The sequence below is a fragment of the Myxocyprinus asiaticus genome, chromosome 50 (assembly GCF_019703515.2).
Source record: "Myxocyprinus asiaticus isolate MX2 ecotype Aquarium Trade chromosome 50, UBuf_Myxa_2, whole genome shotgun sequence".
NCBI classification, from domain to species: Eukaryota; Metazoa; Chordata; class Actinopteri; order Cypriniformes; family Catostomidae; genus Myxocyprinus; species Myxocyprinus asiaticus.
This window is the reverse complement of record NC_059393.1, coordinates 7631083-7647046: the sequence shown is the minus strand read 5'-3', so window position 1 is coordinate 7647046 and position 15964 is coordinate 7631083. Positions and strand designations below refer to the sequence as shown.

General features: G+C 37.3%; 1 protein-coding gene across 5 annotated transcripts in view; it reads right to left on the bottom strand.

Moving 5' to 3' along the window:
* The window catches only part of LOC127438709 (poly(rC)-binding protein 4-like), a 108982-nt gene that overhangs the window by 34635 nt on the left and 58383 nt on the right, over positions 1–15964 (bottom strand). For all 5 annotated transcript variants that reach the window (XM_051694516.1, XM_051694517.1, XM_051694518.1 and 2 more), the window contains exons 2-5: positions 14449–14636; positions 11134–11157; positions 8466–8498; positions 4439–4555 (exon numbers count right to left, since the gene is read on the bottom strand). In XM_051694516.1, the coding sequence (XP_051550476.1) occupies positions 4439–4555; positions 8466–8498; positions 11134–11157; positions 14449–14556 (282 nt within the window). In that variant the 5' untranslated portion in view covers positions 14557–14636. The remainder of the gene's footprint in view (positions 1–4438; positions 4556–8465; positions 8499–11133; positions 11158–14448; positions 14637–15964) is intronic.

The following is a 15964-nucleotide window of genomic DNA, read 5'->3' as shown; positions in this document are numbered from 1 at the left end:
AACAGACTTCACAGATACAGAAGTGGCTTTTCAGCTTCATGCAACTCTCTCCCCCTCACTGGCATTCTCGGCGGCCTTTTCAAGCCCATCTCCGTCGTCACTGTAACGAGAAACAGGTGTTACGCATCATTAATCACCAGGTGATGGCCCTTACCGCTTCCTCTCTCCCCAGTGACAGACACACGACCATGTCCCGCGCCACATACCCCCACCGCTCGTCTCAGGCCCGGGCAACGTCCGGCCTGCCAACCACCCCCCCATTCCTGGAGAGGAAATCAGCCACAACCATCTGTGGCCCCGGCCTGTGGACCACCTTAAATTTGAAGGGCTGAAGTGCCAAGTACCAACGAGTGATCCGCGCTTTGGTATCCTTCATGCGGTGGAGCCACTGAAGCGGGGCGTGATCCGAGTGGAGGATGAAGGCCCGCCCCAGCAGGTAGTAGCGGAGGGTTAGGACCACCCACTTGATGGCAAGACACTCTTTCTCAATGGTGCTGTACTTAGTCTCTCTCAAAGAGAGCTTACGACTAATGTCCAAACCCTCCACCTCCTGTGAGAGCACGGCCCCCAACCCCCTCTCTGATGCACCCATCTGTAAAATAAAGGGGAGAGATAAGTTAGGAGCATGTAAAAGCATCCCACCACAGAGTGCAGATTTTACTTGTTTGAAAGCCTGTTGGCATGCCTCCATCCACTGGACCAGATCTGGTGCCCCCATTTTAGTGAGATCAGTCAAGGGACCGGTGACATCAGAAAAATTAGGAACAAACCTTCTGTAATAGCCAGCCAGCCCCATGAACTGTCTCACCTCCTTTTTGGACTTGGGACGTGGGTAGGCCGCTATCGCTGTAGTTTTATCAATTTGGGGACGTACCTGCCCATGACCCAAGTGGAAGCCCAGATACAATACTTCCACCCATCCAACTGCGCACTTTTTCGGGTTTGCCGTGAGCCCCGCCCGCCTCAGAAACCTCAGAACGGCTCTCAGATGCTGAATATGCCTCTGCCAATCACTACTGTATATAATAATATCATCCAAGTAGGCAGCAGCATATGCAGTGTGTGGCCGGAGGACCTTATCCACATAGTGGGAGCCCCAAACAAACCGAATGGAAGAGTGATGAATTGGTGTAATCGGAGCGGTGTGGAAAAGGCCGTTTTTTCTCAGGATAATGGAGTTAAGGGGATCTGCCAATATCCCTTAGTTAAATCCAGTGTCGAATAAAATTGAGCTGCACCCAACCGATCGAGCAGTTCGTCAATTCGGGCATTGGGTACGCGTCAAATTTACACACCGTGTTGACTTTCCAGTAATCAACACAGTACTGGACTGACCCATCACTCTTAGGTTCAAGAACAACCGGGCTCGCTCAATCGCTGCGTGATTCTTCTATTACCCCCATCTCAAGCATTGCCTTTAATTCGTCCCGAATCACCTTTTTCTTGTGTTCGGGAACGCGGTATGGCCGACTACACACTACCACTCCAGGTAGGGTCTCGATATGGTGTTGTATGTGGTTAGTCCTACCGGGAAGAGGAGAGAACACATCCGCAAACTCGTTTTGCAACCTGGCCACCTCCGTGAGCTGTGACGGTGGGAGGTGGTCTCCACAAGGGACCAGGGTGAATGGATCGGCTTTGAACTTCACCTCTGGCCCGAGCTCCGGACATGGGGACCACCTCTCTCCACAATTTAAGGAGGTTGAGGTGGTAAATTGGACGTGCCCCTCCTCTATCCGTTCGTTTAACTTCATAATCGAGATCCCTGACTCGCCGTGTAACCTCAAAGGGTCCTTGCCACTTGGCGAGTAATTTCGAGCTCTATGTGGGAGTAATACAAGTACTTTGTCTCCCGGTGCAAATTCCCATAGCTGGGCACCCCTATTATACAGCCGGCTTTGTGTCTCTTGAGCTTGGAGAAAATTCTGTTGTGACAACTGACCCAGTGTGTGTAGCTTTGCTTGAAGATCAAGGAAGGACTGAATTAAATTTTTGCTCTGGGAAGGTCCTTCCTCCCACGCCTCCCGTATGACGTCAAACACTCCGCGGGACCAGCGTCCATACAGGAGCTCGAAGGGGGAAAATCCAGTGGAGGCTTGCGGGACCTTCCTGACTGCAAATAATAGGGGGTCCAGCCATTTGTGCCAATTTCTAGCATCCTCGTGTACAAACTTATGAATCATGTTTTTCAGGGTTCGATTAAATCGTTCCACCAGCCCATCAGTTTGCAGGTGATAAACATTGGTGTGAATCAATTTAATCCCCAGCAACTGGGGACAGTGTATGAATGTGACATCCAACTGTTGCAAGTTTTAAGCATTTGCTGGTTATTCCTTCTCTACACTTTACCCGGAAACTGGAGCTGACATGTGCCCACACCCCCAACAACACATACCACTGGCCACTGGGGGCAGTGTTTAGCATTTCAGTAAGCACAGACCGATATTAATTAAAGAAAAGTCAACCTACTGTTTCCAATTTCACTATGAGATCAGTCTGGTATACTGCAGCAACTTTAACATAAAAAGCAACCTCAATACTTTCTGACTTTCAAGGTCCACTCGATATTAAGGCCCCAAAACTTACCTCTTCCCTGTTAATTGTGTCATGTATCGTCCCAAAAAATAAATGAATATTTATAGGCAAAACATTTTTTGGATCAAAGCTGGGCTAGACCTTAATAGAGCACCTTGTAAAATTCAACCAGTAATACTCATCATACGCTCAGCAAAACTAAACCCCATCACCACCTCAGGGGTTTCAGTGGTGACTCTTCCTTTATGGGCATAAGGAAACGGGCTTGTATGTAGTACAAGGAGTGAGAGAGGGAGATTCCTAACAGATGTTTAATGAAAGGCACCCTGCCTGCTATGAAAGAATATCAAATGCATAATAGATTTAGCAGGAGTGAATGGATTCATTATTACTTAGTGGAAGTAGAGTAGACATGCTGCAGGCAGGCAGATACACCTCATTGACTGGCAGTTATACAACTCTACTGATGCCATTAATAAAAAATATGGATGTGTGAAGCAGTCGTATGTATATATCTCTAAACGTCTTAATTTCTTTGTTTATGCATTTACTTTTTAATTTTTTTTATCCCTGTTAACTTTACTGACTTAATTACCTATTAAAAGTGAAATGTGCTATTTCAGTGCCGCTATTGTCACCAAATGGAATTGTGATAATAATCACTGTTTTCAAAAAGGTTTCCCAAATATTCCCCCAGTCTAAATTTAAGTTGTTCTTCACTAACCCCATCTCATGAGTGGTTGTAACAATAGTACAAGATGAGAAAAATGAGAACTGAGAATCATAGAGAAAAATTAACAAACTAACGAACAATGTTATTACAATGTTTCCTAAGTTTCACCCCTAATCCAAACCTAAACTTAGCCAAGATATTAATACAAAAATAACTTTTATGTACCATGGAAGAAAATACTGGTGTTTGGAACGAGGCGAGGAAAGTGATTGTTTGGTTTAAAAGTCGTACCTTTCCATACGAAACAAGTTGTACGATATATTACGATTTCGCCATCTCGTACGAATTACGAGTTGTTATTTTCTCTAAAATTGGATCATTAATAAGGCACAAATAAAAATCAAATATGTTGGCTAAGTCAATAATGTCAAATCTAACTGACTCTTGCAAAATTATGTCATGACTTTTATTCATGTGACATAGCTGCCATATTTGATTTACAGAGTTTTTCTTAATGATTTGATAGTGAATAATGACTTAAATTCCATTCTGTCCATCACACAAAAGTGATCATTTCAGAAGATTTATTGAGTCATATTGATTACTTTTACTGTGGTTTATGGTGTTTTTTTTTAGTCCTTTTTCAGTCTTGACAGCTATAAAAGGTTGAGTGAATAATTACATAATTTTTTATTTTGGGGTAAACTATTGCTTTAACAGTTTTTTTTTTTTTTGTTTTTTTTTTACAACGTACTGGGAGATTGAAGTCTAGCACCTGTTTTGTCAGAAAGCTGTATGTCCCTTTTCAGCAATCGTTTACTGGAATCACCAAGGGAATGTAACGCTTGTGGAGGCACATATTATTTTTCTGAGATTATCCCACCACAGACAGGCACCCCAGTGCTATGAGACCTACAGAAGATTTATGAAAACTACCCACGACTGCTTCACCCAGATGTTCTTACAAACGCAGTTTTAGAACTGCTGAGATTCAAACACACATTTAAGGGTTTGCATCTTTTTTATTGTGCATTTTTACTGTGAATTCTGATTTTCTCTTAAAATGAACTTAATATTGTCCATCATCTCACATCATATCAATATCAGCTAAAAATATTTATAATTTTAATGTTCACATATTAACAAAAGCATGTGAACTACATGACACTGCAAGGTCATTGCTCTGTGTGTATATTTGTTTATGTGTGAGAGTAGTTTTCCTGTCCTTACCTCCTCCAGTTTGATTGTGATCATAGTGAAGGCTCTAAACACACACTCTGTGGCGCCTGTGATGGTGATGATTCTCTCTGGGCACGAGCCTTCTGAGATATTGATACGTGCACTGCTCTGTACAGATGGAAAGATAGGACAAATGAACAGTCAGTAGGTGCTAAAAAAGAAAATCAAAAATAGACAACAAACAGCAACCTAAATTTATTGCCAAAGGGAAAACAAGTTTATTTTTTTCTTGACAAAATTTTGTTCGATTTCTCTGAAAACGAGACTTAACATCTAATGGTGATGTTTTGCTTCGCAAATACATGTATCTTATTTAATAGGATTTTTAGATATTTATTAAATGAAATAAGAAAGGAATGCATAAGTGATGTTTTCCAGTAAAAATATCTAAAGATCCTTCTAACAAAATCCATTTACTTGCGTAGCAAAATTGCATGATAATAAGACTTATTTTCAAAGATAATTTTTTTAAAATTATTATTTCTTTATTTCTTTATTTAAACATAACTAACAAAATTGTGTGAGGTTTATGCTACCAAAAAGTACAATTTGCCAGTGAGATAAGAAAAAGAAACTTAATTCAAAGAGAAAGGGTTAAATGTTTTTTTTATTATTATTTATTTATTTATTTATTTGACATACTATACACCTCACTATTTTATTTTTATTTTTTATATTTCTTTGAAAAAAAATACTGTATATGTTGTATGATGTTTTGATGTTATGAATATGGCATTTTGCTTATCAAGTAAATGTAACTTGTTTACTGTGAGTTTTAGAATTTTATTTCAGGAAAACAAGACAATAATATTGAATGAGAAGATTTCTTTTTTTTTTTTTCAGTATAAAGATGTTTACATGCATAGGTCATGTTTTTCAGTAAAATAATCTAAAAGATCCTTCAAACAAAATACAATTACTTGAGAATAAACATGGCACAAAATAATATCTTGAATTAAGTTTATTCTTCTTACCCAATTGGATTTTTGTTAAGTTTAACTCTAACAAAATTTCATGAGGTTTATGCTGCAAAAAAAAAAAAAAAAGGTAGTGTACAAACACAATTCTGCTGCTTAAGTCAATTTTTTTTTCTTGATTTAAGGATGTTTAGATAATTTTACTGGAAAATAAGACACAAAAATAAAGATTTTTTTATTTTTATTATTATTATTTATTGTAGTGTTCTTGTGACCTTGCATTTCTTTTTACCTCAAAATTTAAATTTTCAGGAGATGTTTGTGTGTGTTTTTAAAAGAGGCCTCTGGAAAAAATGCATCTTTTGAAAAGATGTTTGAAGCTGTTTGCACAGCAGTGTGCATTGTGTGTGTCTGTGTGTGCTTTCCGAAGCGCATAAAAGATTTTCAACTTTTTAGCCTCAAAAATGAAATATACAGTATGGACGGTGCGTGTGTGGTTTGCTTAGCTCTACTTCTGGGTCAAAATATGAAAAAAACCTCCCTTTAGGATCATTCAGGGACATCCTCATTTGACAAAAAACAACAACACAACAAAGATGCAAAACGTTTCCTTTTAGGGTTAGGGTGTGGGATAAGGTTATCTTTAGTTATTACAATTAGCTTTATTTACAGCAATAGAAGTCAATAGCATGTCCACATTTAACCAAGTAAACGTGTGTGTGTAGAGCACCAGCGCAAGACAACATGCTGATCTAATTTTACATAGATGTCTGTGTACATGTGTATATACTGTACATGCATTAATCTTATCATACAGTAGTTAATGGGAGTGTGTGCATGCATCTGTGCATATATGTGTGCGTTTTCACCATGTGTGTGTATGTCTCCTGCAGGGCTCTTAGTCTGTCTGCTTCACTTAAACTGATCTTTCTATCAGTCACACACAACTGCATGCACACACACGATACAAAATGCCTTCACTGAGAGTTGATGTCATAAAGCATGTATTAAAGCTCTAATTTGCAATGTCATTACTAAATGTAGGCACTAATAAACATGCCAGATTACTAATAAATTTTGTTGCACGGTCTGTTGCTTATGAGAGCACACAAATGAAATATTGTTTACGATTTTATTCTAGGCTGTGTAGCGTTTTAAAGGAATTGGTTATCTTAAAAATATGTAATTTATCATTTACTCACCTCCATGTCATTCCAAACCCAAATGGCAATCTTTTTTCTTTTTTTTTTCTTTTTTTTTGGTGGAACACCAAAGGAGATATTTTGAACAATGTTTACCACTGCTGCAACTTCCTAGTAAATCAATCAGTAAAACAACAAGTATCATTAAAATAGTCTATATGACTTATGGCTCAATATCCTAAGACTTCTGAAGCCATACAATGGCTTCGTGTGAGGAGCCAACTGAAATTTAAGTGTCATTTGTGTTTGTGTGTATTTAAAATTGCTGTGTCATGATTGGTAAAATTGGGCATTATCAAACTTGATATAACATGTCTGGATTTAAAAGTATTTTAACTTAAGTTAAAATATGCACATTGTATGGCTTCCAAAGGTTTGGAATTTAGCGTAAAATCACATAGATTACTTTTATGGTGCTTTTTTTGTTGTTTTAGGAGCTTTACAAACCCTGAAAAATAAAAATAAAAAAGCCAAACAGCAGCATGAACGTTCTTTAAAACATTTCCTTTTGTGCTCCATGGAAAACAGAAAGTTGTATGGGTTCGGGCAACATGAGGGTGAGTAAATGATGACAGAACTTTCAGTTTTGGGTGAACTATCTCTTTAAGCTCAATCAATTAATAATAGCAGATGGCAATTTATTCTTTTTCTAACATCGTGAACGGGCCCAAGAGGGAACCTTGCGGTATCCCTACTAATGCAATTGAAAAGGCCACACGTGATGGCTAGTGTTCACATTTGCCACTCCACAAACCATTAATTAGAGTAAAATAACACAGTTTCTTTGACATTTTATGTTGTTAGGAAGCACAAACCATTAGCCAAAGGCAAGGCAAGAGAGTGAAAGAGAGAGACAATATGTGGATTGGTTAGCTTGTGAAGGATTTCTACTGATCATCAGTGTCAAGACAAAATAATTTGTGTGTGAGGGACACGTATGCTAACACAAGTGTGGGTCTAGCTCTCTCCTTGGTAACCCACTTCAATCTTTATCAAAAAGCCATTGTTGATAGCAACCTTGAAAATACCAACACATTCATATGAAACTAATTAATTTACTTGTGTTCGATGCGTATGCGCATGTCAGAGGCCCTTGAGATGAAAGGCTTCATTTAATTATTCATATCATCTCTATATTCATGTCCTCAACAGTCTTTCATCTTTAATGTGCCGGGCAGTTGCTGTTTGTAGGATGTGCACTGTAAAAACTATTTTTCTTAATCAGTATTTTTAATCTTGTTTTCTGTAAATGTAAATCTGCTGTGTGGAGTATAGACTTTAGTCATATCTAAATACTGTATGTTAAAAACAAGATAAATGTTTTTGAGAGGCAATATAGCAAGATAATACTTATAGAGAATATATTTAGGGCATTATTTTAAGCATAAAACTTTCAGCATTATGTGAGGTTTATGCTTAAAGAAAGAACAAAACCATTTGCCTGTGGGGTAAAAAAATAAAATAAAAATACATGTTCTCTGAATAATATATTCTCTGAAAATAAGTCTTGTTATCTTTGTATCTGTTTGTTTAAGCATCAGAACCACCCCGACATATATTGGCTCAACCAATGATTTGAATTAAGGACGCTATGTGTTTGTTTTGACCAATTGCAGGCAGGGACGTTTTTAGTAAACCTGTTTGAAAACAGTTTTTATTTTAGCAATTCCATTGGTGACACAGTATACATTATATTATATATACTGTATATATTGGTGGTATGTGGGAAATAAGGGCGGCTTGGTGTCTTTCCGCCAGCTTGAAACCACATAAATCAAATCAAAATTTCATGTGGTGTGACGTCGTGCTAGCTTCAAAGTATCACCATCTGCTTTGCATGTATGATGCATGCTGGGAGGCTGAGGAAGACAATAAATAAGTATTTAGCATGTAGCTTACCTCCTCTCGTATCCTTTTTACAGTCTCTCCTTTCTGTTGGGGACAAAAATGAAAGACGATAATAACTAACTCAACTTCCATTGTCTTGTTTGTTTACTTGATGTTTTCCCCCAAGTGACTGTCTTTCACAATGTCCTTATAGCTGAGGATGAAGTGAGTTTGACTAGTTGAACAGATAACTCAACTTAATATCAATTCTACTTCGCTGCACAGCAATATGGCATCTGCATGGATAGGCCCCAGGGGAACCAGTTTTCCAATCGAAAGCTCTGCAATTGGACTGACTAGGGAATCAATAGTCCATAAATCACTTAGATGGTCTAAGATAGTGTCCTGCTATCTCAGACACAGGAGCTAACGTGTGCTGCAAAGACATGACTGCAGATTCAAATGCCTGCTTTTGCATGGTTGCATGTGCTTTTTGGAGCATCAACATTTTGGCACCCATTCACTTGAATTGTATGAACCAAAAGAGCTGTGATATTCTTCTAAAAATCATAATTTGTTTTCTGCAGATGAAAGAAAGTCATACACATCTGGGCTGGCATAAGGGTGAGTAAATGATGAGAGAATTTTCATTTTTGGGTGAACTTCCTTTAAGTTTTAAATAACTTAGTAGCATGAAAATTCCTATTGTCACAAGATTTAAGCGTGGTCTCAAAGAAACGCCTTTGGACGAACTATCCCTTTCACAGTCCCGTGCAAATACCACTATTTGCAGATGCTGATAAAATAATTGGTTGATTGGGTAACATAACAGAAATTATAATATGATGGTTGTCTAATGTGTGAATAATTCCATTTTCTGTGTTCCAGAAAGTGTTGTGTTAGGGAAAGTCAGAGGAAATGCCACATTCAGTTTGACATGAATGAAAGCAAGGTCATGAGGGTTGAAAGTACTGTCCGTTCAATGGGCTTTATTAATGAAACACAAGATTACGATAATTTATAAAAGAATGGTTCAAACAGTTCCTGAAACATGAGTTGAACATATCACAAATGCAGCAATTTACGTAAGGAAGGTTTAATGAACGTTTTATGGAACACAATCAGAAGGAATTCATGCATTGCAGAGGCAAAACTTTTACGTAAGAATGGTTTTACGAACGATTAATGAAACACTGGAAAATTGATTTATGAACTGCATATTTGTCAATTTACATAAGAACGATTTTATGAATCGAATCATAAAACACAAGCAGAAAGAATTTACTATTATTTATTATTCAACGATTTACGTAAGATCGGTTTTACAATTCGATTATGAAACAAGCAGAACAAATTCACGCCACACATATGCAACAATTAACGGAAGAATGATTTTACCATCCAAACATGAAACACAAGCAGAATGAATTCATGAACTGCATATGCGTCGGTTTATATAAAAATGATTTTACGATCGATTCATGAAACACGAGCAGAAGGGAATCATTAATCCCAAATGCGACAATTTACGTAAGATAGGTTTTACAAACGAAACTAGCAGAACAAACTCATGAAAGAATGATTTTACGATTGAAACATGAAACACAAGCAGAACTAATTCATGAATAACATGTGCAGCAATTCGTGTTAAAATGCTTTTATTGAAGAATGGTGTTACTAAAGAAGAAACTAGCGTGAACAAAAATTCTTTTACAAGCATGAAGCACATTCAATGGACAGTACTTCCGTCCCTGGCAGTATAGTTTTCGTTCACATTCAATTAAATATGTTGCCTACTCTGAGGTCTATTACTGCTTATAATTTACCATGCACCTTCATTTCTTTCGCCTGAAGATGCATTATGATTAGTAATCAATTCAAGTTTGCCCCCCTCCCCCGCAAATATCTCTAATGGAGACTTTTGTGATGGAGGACCATCAATAACAGCAGAACATTATTCTTAGTCTGGGTTTAATCTGTGTCCAGGAAACCAAGCGTTGGTGTATTGATTTCATTATGGGGAGATCTATCATATCCCTTCATTCATTTTGTGGTGCTTTGGAGAAAAACAAGACAACAGAGGATGTCAAAGGCATATCAGATTGTATAATTTAGCTAAACTTAAATTGGAACGTGATCAACCATTGTATCATCATTCCATAAATGCCATCCAAAAGCTTTGGGAGAGCTGCATATGATTACGATAAGAGAGCAAAATATTCAAATTAGTATGAAACTGTGGCATTCATTAATGTATCAAACAGACGAGAGGGCTTTTTATCTTTCTTTTTATTTAGGAATGTTACTACTACTGTGAAGTATACTAAACATACTCTATTCAAGTACGCAAACTCAGATGTGAATACTTTCATAATAAATTATGAATAAATGAGTTTTCATTTCTGGGTGAACTTTTTCCTTATATATATATATATATATATATATATATATATATGGAAAACAAGAAGAAAAAAAAAAAGAATTTAAAAATTCACTTTTCTGTGTTCCACTTAAGAAAGAAAGTCATTTGGGTTTTGAACAACGTGACAGGGTAAGCAGAATTTGAAAATATATCAGAATGACAGTACTTTAATTTTAGACAAACTACATTGAACCATCTAACACAGAGAAAAAAATGAAACCAAATAACAACAAAAAAACATCAAGACACAAACTGAAGATGCATCCAACAAATCTAGAATGTCAACAGATGGGACAACAGGAACGAAGATTCGCTCACCTTGCCTATGATGCTGCCAACCTCCTGTGAAAAGAGAAAGACATAGCAAATGTCAGCTTATTGATTAGCGAGCACACTCCCCAGTTGTCTGTCTGTGGATTTTGATGAGACAGGTCAAATCCATATTAAACCAGGATCCTGCAGGCCCTGGAAGCACTCCGTTCCTTTCCCTCTTGTTTAACTACTACAGTACGTGCTAAAAGGTGCTTTAAGGATTATCATGCATAGAATGTCTTTATTAACTGTTAGATGTCACTGAAATAGTTGTCCTGAGAAATCACACTTGTCTCTGTAACAAACCTAGGCACTGTAAACGTTACGGGAGCTTTTTTTAGCTAGTCAGAAAGCTATCTCATCCATTAGCGCATTCGGGATTGCTAACATTTATTTGAAGGGCGGGACTCTGGAAAGAGGGTGTGTAATTAAGAAAATGGCAAAAGTTTGCAAAATGTACAAAATCGCTGACAGTACCTCTAAAGTCAGCATGAAACGCAGTTTGTAACCCATTTTATACAACAGTTACTTTCTGTCCCCAAATCTGATTGGACGCACGGCATTCCAAGAGTGCTGATATACAATCCAAACACACTGTGACGCTTCACTCTTTGTATCAGTTTGCTTCTCTGTGTTCGTAGCTTTCCAAATAGTGGTGGGGACTTTATTTCATTGTTCATTTTGATTGCCCTGATTCATTTAGTGACCGTTTCTGGAGATTTCATATTTACACAGTAGGTGGTGACAAATGAGCGTCTTTTATGTTACTAGTGAATCATACAATCATTGACTTAACTGATTCGCTGTTCAGCACTGAAACAATGGAAGTAAACGAGAATGATTTGTTCACTTAAAAGATTTTTTGAAAAATACTAACTTGTTTCACAAACGAAACACCTAGTTTGAAACCAGCGTTTCGAAACCTTCTCTTGGAACTATTTTTGCTGGCGGAGAAGATATGAACAAAGTTAACTGGCCAGTGATTTCAATGATTTAATATTATTTATTTATTTGTTGAACAGTTGCATAAAAGCACTATCATGCTCGAAAATTGTGCTGTTGTTCCGTATTGCTAAATTATTTTCATAATCTGATGTATTTCTGAGTGAAACATGTTGTGCAACGAGAAAAAGCGAGACTTAAGTGTATCTATAGTGAATTGATTGGATCGTGAAATGTGGCCTCCTTATCACTGGTGGTAGGAGGGGAGGGGTTGAAAGTTGGAGGCGGAGCAAGTTGTTACATATTATTGAAGACAAGCATTTAATTTTTATTTTATTTTTTTTGAATAACATACACCAATGAATCATTCACCATAAGAGGACTAACATGTATTAAGAAATTAAATAGGGTACATTTTGCATTCATATTTCATTACTTCATGGGCTTAAAAAATGTGATGCATATTTTATGAGTGATTGTTGGGTAATATTTGATTTGTTGAGTGTTGCAACTGGCAAGAGTTGAGAAAAAAGTCTGAAAGACAATGTTATGGATCACGTATTTCCCTGTGACATCAGTTTCCAGAATAGATTTCATGTCTTCTGAGCTTTATATGAAGGAAATAAAGATCGCAAGAGCTGCTGAGAATGACAGGCATCGCTCTAATATGAATGATGTCTGTGTTTATCATCAGTGAAAGTGTCTTTAAAACATCAAATCGCAATCTGTTGATGGTGATAGAGAATTAAAGTAAACTGGCACATAAATCATATCAATGTGGCAGTATATTAACAGTTCGTTATATCTTCGTGGGTTTTTCATAACTGTTTTTAATGACTCATTCATTTTTACTGGCATGCAAATGTGAAAGATTAAGGAGTTTTTGGCGCGTGGGACGAAATCTGTCATTGGCAGTTTGTTCACAATTAAAAGCACATGTTGACATACTGATGGCATAGCAGTGCTATCTACAACCGTTTGTTTACTATAAACTTCAGCAATAATGCCTGAATTAGGGCTGGGTGATATACAGCAGAATATATATATATTTATATATAAAGAACTGAACCATACAATAATAATTGTCAGTTTTAAGTTCAGTTCAGATTTTTCACTAACTGAACACAAGGAAGAATTATACTGAATCATTTTTTTATAACATGCACCAATTTAACAATACATAGTAATAAAAAGCTATGTTTATTACTATATACACTATATGGCCAAAAGTTTGTGGACACCATATGTGCTTGATGAACATTTGATTTCAAAACCTTAGGCATCAATTTCCCCCTCAGCTTCCACTCTTTTGGGAAGGCTTTCCACTATACTGTATGTAGTAACATGGCTGCAGGGATTTGCTCTCATTCAGACACAAGGCTATCAGTGAGGTCAGGAACTGATGTTGGTCAGTGGGGCCTGACTTACAGTTGCGGTTCCAGTTCACCCCAAAAGTGATCAGTGGGGTTCGGGTCTGGGCTTTGTGCAGTCCAGTCAATTTGCTCCACGCCAGACACAGTAAACCATTTCTTTATGGACCTCACTTTGTTCACAGGGGTATTGTCATGCTGGAACAGAAAAGGGCTATCCCCAAACAGTTGCCACAAATTTGGAAGCACACAAAGCCCAAGCCATTACATAAAGAAACATTAAGATTTAACAAACTTTTGGCCATATAGTATATATATATATATATATATATACTATATATATTTTTTTTTTTACTAAAACATTTCACAGCATGTAAAAGGCCACATTGAGATTCCCAAGAAAATGTATAGTGATGATGCAAACAGATCGTCAAATCATTGTTTTATACTGCTACATTGAAACAGTAAAAAAATGGAGAAAAAAAATACAAAAAACTGATTCACCTAAATAAACAAAAACTTCTTCCCAATATTCACGTTAAGGTAAAATTTTATATTTTCAACTAAATACATTTAAATATATTGTAAACTTACAATCTATTGCCTAGCTAGACTGCCTCGGCATTACTGCAAAATTAAATTATGTGATTCTTTACATGATGGTGGCAGTTTTGAGGTGAAATGTCCACTGAGGGGCACTAAAACCAAGTTACATTTTCTCCCAAACAGAGGTTTTAAAGATTGACAATCTATCGAGTTTAAATAAACAAAACCAACCTCCCAACCTTAAACCTAAACCTATCCGATAGTATCATAAAAAGCAAATGTGAAATGAAAAACATAATTGCTGAAGTAACCACGTCGAATATATCTGTTTGCTTAAGAAGTTTCAGTACAGTTTAACATTTTGAAATGTACAGGTAGGATTCCTTCACCAATAAATATTCAGCATCATCTCCTGCTCTATGAGCTATTTAAAAGTTAAATGTTTGCTTGTGAGTGTGTTTACCTTGCCGTGCATGAGCAGTCGGAGCGTTAGAGTGACATTCATGCCTCCATCTCCAAAATCCTGCTCACAGTTCATCCTGACGTGGGAGTCAAGCCCAGGGAGACACATGAAAGATGCTCTACGGATGATGGAATGGGTGGGGAGGAGGGGGGGAAGGGAGTCAGGACTCTCTCCTTCCGCTCACCTTTCTGAAACGAGAACACAGCAAACATAAGTCAACAACTTAATACCTCATAGCCTAATCAACATCTAGATGTTAGTTTAACAAGGCAACTGATGCAACACATACTATATTTGTTCAAAATGTAACCTTTTTAGTGTTATTTTGTGCCACTTTTAAGCTTTTTATTTTCAGGGACAGGAAACAGATGACATGAAATGATGCACAGAAGAAGAGAAAAGAGGATCTGGTAATCTCACACTCTTGGTGCCACAGCTCCAATGACCATACATTTGTTTAAGAGGAGAGGAGGGATGACATAACCAAAAAATCAACAGTATTAGCACGTGTCGGCTTTTGTTTGCCTTGATAGGAGTCTGCATGTCTCCCAGCGGTAAATAAGTAGATCTGTGATGAGCCATGTCATCTGTTCTTACATGCAAAGTAGTCAGTTGTTAAGCATAGACACGCATGACGTGACACAGATTTAACAATGCCTCAGCAGCTGAATGATGACAATGAGGTGTCCTGTTACAGCGCATACAGATCGCAAACCAATGCCAGTATCACCAAATAAGCCAATAGCACAAAGAGGAGGGTAAAATTATAAGAAAAGTGCTTGCTAACATGGTTCCCACTGAGCTTTCATGTTTTTTGTTGGCAGCCCAGATGTGGTGAAGTTGAGTAAGAGAAGGTGCTGGTTTCAAAGAATTTTTCTTTTGGTTAGAGGAAATTGCTGGTTTCGTGCACACCGTACCTCTGAAAGAAACATTACAGGCCCTGTTGAGATTGTCTGCTGGCTTTTTTAGGAGGTGTAGTGTACATTCAATTGGGAAATATTAAGGGACAAATATTTGAAGTACTGTAGCTTTAAATGATACATTTGCCATAGTATTTCATAGTATTTTATGCACGATACCAGTAAGTATGGCTCAGAATAGGACCGTTCACACACGTCTAATTGCATTCAAAAAGAGCTTCACAGTGGCCTCAAGATGCATTTTTTCAAACTACTTCTGACTTGACACTGTTTTAGAAAGAAAGAAAAAATAAATTTGGAAGGAAGTGAGGGATGAAATAAGGAAGGAAGGAAGGGAGGGAGGGAGGGAGGAAAGAAATGTGAAAGGACAAATGTAATGAAGGGAAGATAAAAATAGTAAGGAAGGAAGTGAGGTAGAAAGGAAGGAAATAAATGTTAAATATGGTTATAGAAACATTATAGTGTCATGAAAACATTTAGGAAAATTTGTGAAATATGATACAACGGCCAAAAACAACTGTGTGACGCATTTATCCATAGACCAAGTGTTAAAAAAAAATTGTTCAGACAGAACACAAGTATGGCTCCTCTTTGAA